This window comes from Molothrus ater, chromosome 1 (genome assembly GCF_012460135.2).
Source record: "Molothrus ater isolate BHLD 08-10-18 breed brown headed cowbird chromosome 1, BPBGC_Mater_1.1, whole genome shotgun sequence".
Lineage (NCBI taxonomy): Eukaryota > Metazoa > Chordata > Aves > Passeriformes > Icteridae > Molothrus > Molothrus ater.
The window spans coordinates 76,110,101-76,123,656 of NC_050478.2; the positions used below are offsets into that span (position 1 = coordinate 76,110,101).

Genomic DNA, 13,556 nt, shown 5'->3' on the forward strand with positions numbered 1-13,556 from the left:
GTAGAGATACTCATACACATCCAGACACTCATCCCAGCATACTCTTTCCCCACCTAAAACCAGCCAAGCAAGAGCCTTCCTCTTCTTCACCAAGCATGAGATGTGCCCTCTGGTACCTGGGTACCTTGGTGAATGCAGGGAGTGGGTTCTCCTGCTATGGGCTGGATGAAAGGGGAAAGAACAGACTGTGGGCAGCAGGGCAAAGGGCAAATGCACACCTTTCAAAATCAGGGTGAAATGGTGTTCAGGGTCTATAATGTGTGGTGCTGGTATAGAAAGTGCTCTACTGCTTTCCCACAGTAGCAGGATCGACTGCTAAACCAGGAGTGAGGGTGTTAAGTCCAACATGCCTTCTACTGCTGCTCACAGTCCAAAAACTGAGACTTAATTAAATTGCAGGACAAAGCTTTCCCTCTGCCTGGCTGTCTTGCAGTTCTGCCTGCTCAATGAAGCAGGAAAAATGATGTTGAGACTGAATGAAAACAATGCATTTTCCAAATGACAACAGCTTTTGATAAGATACTCAGCTGGTAATGAGAAAGGCAGAGCAGACAGTGGAGCTTACTGGAGGGTCAGATAAGCAAATGAACAAAACCTTTTAAAGACAGAGAGAAGAGAAATCACAGGAAGTTGTAGACAGGCAGAATTGCCTGTTTGAAAGGGCTGATAACTGAACTGCCACAGTTTTTAATTCCTATATTACCTACCATGTTTTGCTAAAATTCCAATGTAAGATTTATAAGGCTTATGAAAAGTTTAACAGCTTCCTTTGCTTGACTCTGACCCATCATTAGTTTGGCTGTCTGCAGCCACTGCTTTCCTGTCAATTAATTTGGCATAATGGTTGATCTCCAAAGGAGAAAAATGTAATTCATTTGCAGTGATACTACTCATTCCAGACCAAGTAAGATACTGACTGCTAACATCACTAAACCTTCTACCTCCTGATTAAAATCACAGAAGTAGGGAGCCATGTACAAGGACTGTGAACCCAGACAAGTAGTATGCCAGAGACTCAAACTGTTGCTTTTTTTCTTGTCGGAGATCAAGTGTTATATGAAAGACATGAAAATGATAAGCATGGAACAATGACAGGAAGCATTCATACCTTCTCCCAAGGTGTAACAATCCCTTTGTCCTTCTCTTAAGCATCACCACCCGATGGGCTGTAGACAACACTCATTGTGGGAAGGCTGAAATACAGATCACAGGATAGCACTCTGAGAAATTACACTGCTGAACTCCTTTGGAAGAGGATACAGAGACAGCAACTTATTTGGGCTTCTGTCAAACTAATTCCAGAATTCTCTGGTTTTTAAGTCAAAATATTTTAACTAATGCAAAACTATCCTTCCTAAAAGACTAGATGCATTACGTCACTGGGATCTTCAAAAGCACTCAGCCTAGACTATCACAAAAGTACATTGTGCATTTGAAAATCTCTGCAAAACCATGTAGGATTATGGTTTTTTGTGTGAAATGATGAATGAAAAATCATAGTAAAATTGACAGAAATATTTCAGTATGTCAGTAAACTTGAGGGTGTATTTTTTTTAGGTGTGTCAAATGTGATGTGCTATAAAGACAATTCTGCCACTTCTACAGCATCAACCACACAGGCGTCTCTAGTTTTTGATAACCTGGAACAAAGTAATGCCTCTGAAAATGTTCAGTGTATGCTCCCCTTGTTGTTTTTGTGTTATTATATAACAGTAAAGTCGACCAACTACACTGGCTACTCATTTTTGGTTGCATTTTTTTATGCAAACTTAGCATCACACTTCAGGTGGTTTTTGACATCAGTTTTGCAAGCAAAACTGAGCAATGACCCATTTGTGACACTAGTTAGGTCACAAAGCAGCTGAAACCAAAATACATTTTTACAAACTCTCCCTTTTTGTTTGAAAAGGAAATTGCATTTGAGAGAATTGCAGGATGCTGATTCAAAGCAGGAAGGGAGGTCACGATAGGACATAGCTACTTAACCTGGAGCAGCAGCAGAAGCCTTCTGTGACTGTGCTGATTCCTTTCCACACTTCAGATAGAACTGGGTTTTCTCCATTGATGTTTGTTTGTTTGTTTGCTTGCTTGTTTATTATTATTTATCCTCCATTTTTAGTATTCCTTCTAAAAAAAAGAAAAACAAAACCAACATATTTAAGACTATTATGTATTGGCATGGGTAGGATTCTTCTGTGGTCTACTTGGTATCCATGAGATTACTGAAGGGATATGATGAAGGGATATGATCTGACAGCAGACCAGTCCAAGTTTTCTCTCCTTTGATCTCTAATGCCTCAGCAGTGTTCTGAAGATATTCTGCAAAGGTACAGAAAATTTCTGCTGCCATTAAGGGAGATTACTTAATAAATTATTTAAAACATATAAACAAAAATAATACCCCACAACCCAGTGGAACAGCATCTACTATGTAAGAACCAACTCAAGACAAGTATGAATATATCAGATGATGGTTTTATGTGAAAATAGATAAATTTGATTGCATTTACTTCCTTCAAGCAGAATATCACAATATTAAACCCAGGGTATTAAAACTGGGAGTTCTGCACAAGAGAAGTCCTATCTATTTTCGTAATACTAAGAAATTTATTTCTTAAAATATTTTATATTAACATAGTCTTTGTAAGTGCTTTATATAACAAGTACTTTTTTATAACAAGCACTTTAATTTTTTAAAATATCTAATATTTTACATATATAATAGTGTGCATGCATACAACACAACAGCTTCTGGATTGTACAGTGTAAAGGGCAGTGTAAATTATTGCAATTGTATTGCAATTGTATTAGTGCATGACCACATGAATGGTATGCAAACCTGCTTGCTACTGTTGAGCAAGTAGTACATTACATTTTACTTCATATTACCATATTACAGAGGAGAAAAAAGATTCTTTAGCATTTCTGCTCCTGTAAAACTGTGTGAAACAACATTTTCAAGTTAATAGAAAACCACAAGAAACTGAGTCTAGGGTAATTTTTAAGTCAAAAGGAGATATGGAAAAGAAACTAAATTAATATAATTCTGATTCAAGTGCTGTAGCTCTGAGAAAGACTGGCAATTTAACAATCCTATTTAGTCATAAATACTCAGATCACTGTATCATTTAGCACAAGAAAATAAAATGTTTTGTTAAACTTATTTAGACCCGTTTGAACGCAATGACTTCTTTAGGCATGCGTGGGTTACAGCAACAAGCAGAAATCTGTCATTGTTGAGAAATTTTCCAGAGAGGACAAATGCCTGGCAGACTGTGCTGATGAATTCTTGCAGCTGATGAGCATCTGTGCCCTTGTGATGCAGCAGATCACACAGAACATCTGACTCCTCCAGCAACCCTTTGTTCAATGGGTGGCTGGGACTCTGAGAGCAGGGACTGATGGACTTTTGTACCATCTTTTTGCAATAAAAAAAAGCTGCTCAGCAATTGGAAAAGTTTATGCTGGAGTATTTGATTCAACATTTTTACACTGGGACTCATTTTGAAAATTCTTGATTGCACCTTTAGCAAAATCCTTGAAATCATTCCTCTCTGTTAACTGGACTGGAAGATACTTCCAGTAATCTGCAGAAGTGTTCAGCACTTATATTTGAGAAGAGCAATAAAGTTCTGACTTAGAGTTTCTCATATTATGCATGTAAATATGGTAATAAGATCGGTTTGAGTTTTACACTATGATAACTCAGTGAATGGATTTAGAGTTGCAGGAAGGAAATTTTAGTGCAAGATGGGATTTTGGAGGTAGCTTGTATCCTTCAACACATTTCATTCTCTAGCTTTTTTAATTCTTTCAGGCTTGACATGAAGTCTAAATTTCTTGTTTCTCATTGTTGATTTACCTGTTTTCCTGCATTTTATTAGAAACAATCTTAAAAAGACCTGAAAACCATTGTTATACTCTAAAATATTTGTCACTGCACCTTATGATGAGTACGATTGGTGTGATGATACTGTTTCCTATTTAGCAGAGCTTACAATTACAGAGACTATAAGGAGTATCATTCCACCTTTCTAGAAATTCCTTTTACTCCAAAGTGTCTATTATATTGCCCAGCTTGCCTTTTTAATACCAAGTGACAGCATTTCTGTCATTTCTCTCGTGTGCAGCATAATGTACATCACTGACAGAAAGATTTTGCTACAACACATAATTTTTCGCCTCTGAGTTTTGGCCCTTCACTTCTCCGTGTTGAAAGAAATCCTACCCTTTCTTTTTTGCTATTGAAGATCTTCAGTTATCTTTAGGCTGTTATTCTGTCTCCCTTTTTCATCTCTTATCCACGCTAAGCATATGTTACTTCTTTTAATCTTTCCTTATAACTTGGAAATTCCTAGACCCAAGACAGTTTTTCTTGCTTTTCTGTAAGCTTCCTCTATTTTTTTTTATATTTATCTATTGACTTAACGACCAGGACAAAATTGTACTGTGGAAGTGTCATATTCTCAACATCCAGTTATATGCAGAGATCTAATAATTTCAAGCCACAGCACATGATCATTCTACTAATGAAAATTCCTTTGGGCTTTCAGGTAGTCTCATCACACCTAGAATCTCATTTATATTCTTCCAGTCCCTCATCCCTTTTGCCATTCCTGCTTTCTTGCTTCTTTCATCTATTTAATTATATATGTATTGTAAATATAAAAAAATCTTAATTAATCACAATACCCAACTGAATTCTCTTAGCTTTCATTTATGTTCCTAATGTTTTTAGGCGACTGCTTATTATTTCTGATACGATGGGTGGTATTTATATATACCAAGTTGTCATAGACCCTGATTTTCTTTTAGTTGCAGTTTAATATTTAAATAAAACTTAAAGTGAATGCAGTTTAAACAATTTAAGGTCATATACACAAATAGTAATCTATAACATTACAGAAAATTTTTATTTCACCCCGTTACCTTTCTTTGCAATATTTTTCTTAAAAATAGCCTGTGTTCTAAGTCACTAGGTACTAGAGTAAGCAATGTGCTCTACATCAGCAAAGCGTGAGTTGATACAAATTAAAGTTATTTTTGTAAAGCTCCTCTATCATCTGGTTATTTCTTTCTCTCAAACTAAAAACAAATCAATAGGCATTTTTAAGGAAATGTTTATTGAGCACAAAGGCACAATGATCAGAAGCCATTAACCCTCAAATGCCTAATTTTGGTTGTGCTGATCTTATATTTTTATCTTTCACTTTATCTATTGTCTGTGCTTCAAGCACTCTTTAAGGTCAGTCCTTGAGTTTTAACTCTGGCATTTGGCTTTAATCCTCTCAGCGTATCTTTAAAGCAGTTTTCTCTTCCTCTAAAACACACACACTTTTAGATGTCTTACCTTGCTCATTTCCTGGCTTAAATTACATGACCATAATATCACGAACATTTTCCATGATAGGCAGGAGAAATCTTCCCCTCCATGCTTTTAAGACCAAAAAATACATCCCGAGTCCTATGCTTCACAGCCTCCTTAGCATCCTGCCACCTCCCATCCCTTCAGAGCAAGTTGTCACATGGGTTTCTCCAGCAGCACAGGACAGCTGTCCAGTTCTTTTATTCATGGCTTAGCAGTCTGAAGGCCCTACAGTTGTCTACTCGATGGCTCAGAGTCACTGTTATCCTCACAAGGATGACCTGCTGTCACTCATGTATTCAATAACACTCCACCAAGATCTATCACCTTCTGTGCTGCAGCAAGAATCAACTCAGCCTTCCTTGTTATCATTCTCTCTTTGAATAGAGGTGAGCCCTCTTCTTTGGGAGTGTTCTGTGGGAGCTTCTGAGGGACATGCAGCCTCACTGCTAGCCAGGGTGTCTATAGTTCTTGGAGCTCCTAAGAGGTCATTGTGGACTCTGGGTGAGTCTTACAGGCTTGAATCTTATAAGTTTATAAACTGAATATTTCCATTCTATCTCTTCTATCCTACATGATGTCCAAATGCAGCTATTCTTGAGAAAACTCAGGCAGCATTAGCAAAGATATATCCATCCACACACTCACTGCCTTCAACAATATAATCTGGAATATACTTCTCTGCTGGAAAGAGTATTCAGGAAGACATACATGTCAAAATTTCTTCAGTGACAGTGAATACGAATGATATCAATGTCTGGTACTGAGAGCTGCCAGGCAGGCCTGTACAGGGACTTCTGAAAAATAATTCTGCTTTGTCCTATATCAACAAGTTCTCCCTAACTTTTCAAGGAAGGAAATGCCTCTTAGGATTAGTGCATTTATCCATGGTCTGTCTTCCAGGCACTCTGAGCAGTCAAATGAACCAACCTCAGTTGCTTCAAACTGCTAGACCATGACTGGAAGATCTAGACACCTGTCCTAATACCAGTATTTCAACAGTGTTCCTCTGCATATCCCAGTCTCACAAAAAATGTCAGGCTTTATGTCCTAGATATCTGGGTTCATCTCTGGAAAGTTACTGGCTTTTCTGGTTGGAGGCATTTTTCCCATTTCTTCTCTTCTTCAAAGCATCTCTTCCATGTTAAGGACAGAGCTGAGGCTATGCAGTTGGCCTTAGAAAGAGATTAGCTGTTGATGTCCTATTTGCAAAAAATCACCCACTGAGCATCAGTGTGTGAAAGAGCAATTTCTGCCTATAAAAGGAAACTACATTTTCTTAGGGTCTTTGCCAAAAGAGACCCCCCTCTTTGGGGTGTCCCAAAAAATTTCCATTTCAGACCAGATAGGTGGGGTCCCATTCCCTCTTTTCTTAAGCTTTGTAGACTTACTGATGTACCTATGTCCAGAAGCTCTGCCTGTGAGAGGATTTTCTGCTAGGTATGGTTTCTTTGGTTTCTTGGTACTATACATGGAGAATCAATGAAAGGAGGAAGAATGGATGCTTGTTTGCAGGTTTTCCTTCTAAATTTATCTTTTTTAGACAATATATCTCCAATAATTCTGCCTATACCTCTCCCTTCGGTAATATAATTGGATACTTAGATTATTAAAATGAGAGGAGCTGAAACACCAGCCTGATTTAATTCAATTCCCATTTCCATGGAAGCCATGAAGAATTCTGCAGGAAGTACCAGCAGGAGTAATGCTAGTCCTGCAGTGCTTACTGTGGGCTTTGATCCTGTTGATGCTTACATTTAGGAATAGACATACTGGGCCTGTGCATGAAGTTATCACCTGTGTGAATGCTTCCAGACAGACTATCAGATTCTGATACTGCAAATATTCATGCCTGAACTTCCCTTCAAAAACAACAATGTTCATACTTAATATGTTTTCTGTACTCTCAAAGCCCCCAGTGAAGGAGGCCATCCCCCACATGGTGCTTTGAAGTAAGGCCTGTATTTTTTCCCTGGCTCATACTGCAATGTGCAGGGTACTCAGAAAAAGTTAATCTTCCTAAGGGGAAATAAAAGCCAAGTTACTTTCTCATGCTTTGAACTCATTTATTTGTGTGTTGCTATGTATTTAATTTTTGAAGAAATTATAGTTTATTAAACATTCAAAGCCTGACAGAGTAATTTTGCTGTTCCTGAGAGAGTATCTTAGGGTAATGATATTTCTAATAAATGGTTTATATATTTTTCATAATTTTAATGTCAAGCAATTTTGAACAAAGAGATTGAAATTACCAATATGTGTCGATAATAATATCATATTCAAGAAAACGTGACTGCTCAACTATGTAAAAGGATACATGCTGCCTTTAGCAAACCATTTCTGAGGCTTTTTAATTAAAGCTGTAAACTGGTAATGATGCCTGTCAATTGATGAAATAACCTATTTCATCTACAGAGAGGAATCTTTTTGTGATTTTGAACAAAATGTCTCCAAACGAGCATATCACCTTCTTTGTGGCTTTTTTACTCTTCAAGTCTTCCAGAGCTATTGGCATTCTTAGTACCAAGTAGAAATATCTCATTGGTGAATGTGACATATATGCCTTTCTACCATTACTTCCTTCTACAGAAGTAAACATAGTGCTTAATCCATTCCCTCTATATTAAATACATAAATAACTCTAATTAGAGATGGAAAAAGCAGATTTATTCCTATTCTCACTGGTTTACATGAAATTAGGTGCCATAGGAGGGGTTCTCTAGGCTTTATAATCTTCTGAATGTACTTGTTGAGTGCCATTTTGTTCTTATTGCCTACTGCTCACAAATGGCTTTCTCAATTTAATCCTGCCTAGTTTTTGAGAAACACTATAAAGGTATGAAGAGACTAACAATGAAAAGGAAATTAGTAGCTGGAGGCAATTGCATCAGAAAAAAATATTATTCTGTTGTGACTACAAACAGTAGCATCAAATGTGAAAATAGACTTTCAAATTAATTAGCATTTAAGGGAAATGGGTTTGGGATAGTTATCACATTGCTTTTAAGCAGCTGTGTTACCAGGTGCATCTCTGCTTTCTATTCCTTGCTAGAGAAAATAAGAAATAAGAAAAAAGAAAAAAAGAAAATAAGAAATAAGTAAACATTTCTAGTTTTAAGTCTGTTCTATGTTCCTACTTCTTGACAAATAAGGGCTCAGGAAAACAAAACAAAATAAAGCAAAACAATGCAAAACAATGGTATTTCCCTGTTCCACACAGGTCCAGTGAAAGGTGCCTATTCTTCACAAAGTGCTATTTATTGATCCTATATATGCATGGGAATAAGCATACTCTTCTCCATCTCCCTTGTTGTTACTCTGCCAAAATCCTTTGGGACACCTCTTTGTAGGGCTATGTCCAGCCCACTGCAGCCACAAATGGATGTAAAGAGACCAGATCTGGCACACTCTCCATCACCATTCATCACCTCAAGCCCTATTTCACATACTGTTTTCTTTTTCCCTATAAGCCTGTATAGTACTTCCAAAGTGGCTGATATAAATAATCAGGGCCACAGAAGATGTGCATCAACTTCTTGGGACTCCAAGGTTTTCAAATAATCTGAACACCAGGAGTACTAAGCCTTTTATTATATCCCATTTCCCCTTGAGCATTCCAACTCGGCAAAAAAAGAAATAAACAAATCATTCTTTATTGTCTTCTTCCTGCAAGGATGATAATAGCTGCGAAGAGAAAAATAACAAAACTTGAGGCAGGTGCACTGCTGCTATGATAAATGAGTAATTTTTGCACATTTGCATCTACTTTCTTTAATATTTTTCACTTACAGATACTTCATGGATTGGAAGAATGATGTGGACAGCTACTTTACAATAGATGCCACTGAAGGAACCATTGCTACTAATGAATTACTGGACAGAGAAAGCACAGCACAATACAATTTCTCTATAATTGCAAGTAAAGTCAGTAAGTATGACACAAACTGAATTAATATGCTAATATGGTATTTTTCTCAGAATATAATGCTCAGGTATAAATATAATGTGAAGACTACTTGAATTGCCAAGTGTTTATTTAAGAAGGTTCAATGAATATCATTTTCCCAGACTCATGAGAATAATTGTGAAGTTCAATCAGCCCTGTTTAGTAAGGTTTTGCTAGTAGATCTCATGTAACCACAGTTCCCTTAGAAGCTGAAAAATGCTTTGTCATCATGGAGCTGTATGGGTGCCTTCCAGTTATGATTTTGATTTTCTAAGTCACTTCATATGAAATTAGGTTAGTCAAAAAACAGGTGTATCGCTGTGTTTTTTGAAGGCAGAAAAATTTAAAGAGTAATTTTATACTCAGATAAAAAGTACACTAAAATTAAGTCAAGATTTAATGCCCTAAAACAATCTGTGTGCTGCATCTCTGCTCTTATCTCTTCTCTCTGACCAAAATTTTATGCCTAAACCCTTCTTTTCTTTTCCTATGTGATTTGTGGTGGGATAATTTCATTTCTTATCTTTGTGTCTTCTGCATAGCCTTATTTTTTATAAGTCCTTTCTTCCACTATATTATGTACCTGCAACTTTCTTCATTGCCATCCATATGTGTAGCATTTCTCATTCATTTTCTTGTCAAACTGTAATTCTCATGGGTATATCTCATGCTTTGAATATAAATCTTTTGGTCACTTAGCAAAGGCCACAGAATTCTTTCTGTTGACATCAATATGCTGTAGAGAGTCATGCTGTATTTCTTATTCATTCTATGTTGTTTATGTGTCAGAAAAGGCAAGTTTCTGTAGCAAATAGCATGTTTTCCTCAATGCATTGTTTGGCTGAGTCTTCAAAAGTTAATACATGCTACTAACAGGGAGATTTGGGAAGCAGAGATGGTATATATTATTTCAGATAAACCCCCGCCCCCCGGATTCTCAGTTGTAGTTATCTCAAAAAGAATGACGGGCTCACTCCTGGGAACCTGAAAATATAAAGAGAACACCAGTCAAATTAATGATTGAATTTGATCCCTAGATTGGAAAAGACATACACAAACAGAGAAGCCTAAGCTGTCAGAAGTGGTTGAGTCCGTGGAGATATCTGTGCAGGTGTACACTCACAGAAAAACCAGCAGAACTGTAATTTGTTTCCAGAGAAACTGAAAGGCAGGCAGATGCAGAAACACGGTCTCATCATGGTCTATGTTTCAGTAAAGCTTAACTATTTAGGCTTAGTAGTGGGCAAAGGACATTTGAGATTTGTAAATTTTTTTCCTGCAGCAAGGGAAACAGTTTTAGTAAACTTGATTTAAATCTGTTTATTACTCCCAATAGCAATTAAAGATGTCTAAAACCCTGAAATTTATTTGTCCATGGACACATATATATATTAGTATGATATTTAAGCAGAGCTGTGGCAAATACTATGTATTTTGATATCCCAAATTTTATCAACTGCTATACTAAGAATCTGCAGCTAAAACATATCTGTGCTTTATTGCAGCATATCCCAAACTATTTATCTATTGACCATTATCTATAATGGTAACAATTGCCGGATCTCTACTATACCAGTAACTGGCAAAATTTGGGAGGATTTGGGCTATAGTAACTGTCAAAACAGTATGTGTAATTGTCTGACTAAGAGCATAGAAATAAGGGTGGAGGATTGAGGGATGACACACTGCACAAAAGCAAAATATAAGGGTTAGAGAGAAAAAAAATGAAAAAGATTGAGGGAAAATTGCTATATTTGAAGAGATATTGATATAGAAGATTGTTGTCCAGTGCTGACATAGAAACTGAAACTGTCATCCCTTATCACAGGGAAAACACACTGAGAAGTGCCTTCACATATACATGACTATTTAAAAATGTGGCCCAGTATTGAAATTAGCTGCATAAACTTTCTTCAGAAAAGAACAGACAGTATTGTTATTGAAGTATTTTCCTGGTGACTTTATCTGTCTATAAGGACATATATATATATGTCTTTATAAAATAAGAATAAATAAGTAGACTTATAACTAGTAAGATATTATGTTATTTAAAAATGTCATTGCTAAAATTTTGTTTTGTCATTGTGAGAGAATAGCAACAACACCTCCCACACTTTTTAGGCACATCCTAATGGTCATTCTGTAAACTAACTTTTCTTGAATTGTCCTTGAACGGAGATATTTTTAGGCAGGAGATGGATGACTGTTCTGCAGACATACTGAGAAGGCAGCTGAATGCAGAACATCCCTAACCCATTCAGAGATATAAAGTTTGGGTTTTGTATAGGACAAAGTGCTTGAACAGGTGGAGGATGTTTCAGACTCACATTTTTTTCCCCATTTCACTTCCCAATTCCTCTGTACTTTTTTTTATTACATGACTATATTTCATTTTAGCTTGTTGTTTTGTTTCTTAATAATTCAAATAAATCAATACCCTAGTAGTCTGCATGGTTGCTGTTTCTGAACATTTTTTGATGCCACAGAACCTATCCAAACTAATAAATTAAACGTGGCTGTCATTCATTTCAATCACAAAGGCCAGCTGGCATGAAGCAGCTCATTTAGCTCATTTCTATGCCTTCTTACCTTCCAGAGTCCCCACATGTAAATTGATCCTTTAAGAGTAGTCCCTGCCCTTACTAATTCCCAGCACATGCATGTGAATTGTCCACAAGACCACTGGTTGCCACGGGCCAAAACTGTACCAAGAACTGCTACAAGAGCATAGTGGCATAAAGAAAAAAAACAGTCCAGTGGTCAAAATTCCTCCATATGCTGCCTAATTACCTAGTATGGAAGTGGGTTTTTTTCCATTTTATAGAAGAGGACATAAATAAAATGCATAAGAACTTACTTCTGCTTTCCTTTCCTCAAGGCATAATTTAAGGGTAAAATTGAAGTAATAATCTTTCCTGTCCAAACCATCTTCCTAACTCAGCTATGTCTAGGTCCAAATTTTTAGAATGTTAAAAGAAACCTCACCTTAAATCACAAGATGGAATTGATCTTCTACTGCGTACCATAACTGGGATTAAGGAATCAGCAGTTCTCCTCAATAGTCAGTATCTATTTTCTCAGATACCTTGGATTTTCACAAGTTCATTATTCAAAGAATGTTACATGTTTTCTACTGCTGTAATGGCTTTGAACCATTAAGATGCTGACAAATGATGGTAATCAAGCAAAAAAAGGAAGCAGGATGGTCACTGTTGTACAGACAGGAAAAAAAGGGAAAATGAAGTCAACTAATTAAGTTGATAAAAGAAATTAATGAAGCTAAATAATTTTCCTATATCTTACAGGCAGAATTGAAACATGAAATCAGTTTTTTAATTTCTAGGTCATGATTTACCAGTTTGTCTTCTCATCTGTGTAATCTGGGTTTTAAAGGCATAAGCAGATGTTTTTAGTGACTCACTCACTGATACCAGTATGGACGTCACAATTGTGTTCACAGGGTTCATGAAGACTTGAATTTGAGTGAAACATCAACCAAAAACCAGAGAAAATGGAGGTCAAGTCTGCAAAGTAGTATTTTAAATGCAATCCTTCATGCTTGCTCACATCAAGTATTACAGGTCTTTGGTATTTCATATGAATTCAAAGCTGTACACAATCTTCTCACAGTCTTCATTTATATATACAAGTAGTTAAAGTGATGTCTGTGCAAACCAGAGAGAAAATCATATAAACAGAATGAAAACCTGAAATAAATTCATCTTAGGCTCTAGTAATTCTGTTTACTCTCATATCTGTCTTTTCCAGACCATTTGTGCAAGGTAAAATTCTAGTTTGCTGAAATACTTACGAATAGAAGATTTTGGCCTCTAATACATCTTTCAAAGAACCCCAGAGAATAAATCAGATACCATCAGTGAGAAATAAATGTAAAAAAGTGTACTCATATTCACATATACTTCCAGAGCATGTTATCCTGTTTTGACTTTGAGGGGGGAAAAAATGTCAAATCCTTCTGTTAATTTTAAAAATATAGGTCACATATTGGCCTAAATGGTTGCAAAAAGCAGAAAAAAGTAATTTATACTAGCTACTTTACAAAAATATGACATAAAAAACTTCCTGAAGAAACTGACATATCTAACAGAAATTATCAAAATCATCTGATATTTTCATGTACATGATGGATAAATTTTAAATACATTCAAAAGATTTATTGGAAAGGCACTGTGAACATATTTCTAAAAGGAAATGGACACCTACACCTGTATTTTGGTGGCAATG

General features: G+C 36.3%; 1 protein-coding gene across 4 annotated transcripts in view; it reads left to right on the plus strand.

Annotated features, from left to right (window-relative positions):
- CDH12 (cadherin 12) overlaps positions 1-13,556 on the plus strand; it is a 643,007-nt gene that overhangs the window by 612,050 nt on the left and 17,401 nt on the right. For all 4 annotated transcript variants that reach the window (XM_054515894.1, XM_054515895.1, XM_054515891.1 and 1 more), the window contains one exon: positions 9,157-9,293. In XM_054515894.1, the coding sequence (XP_054371869.1) occupies positions 9,157-9,293 (137 nt within the window). The remainder of the gene's footprint in view (positions 1-9,156; positions 9,294-13,556) is intronic.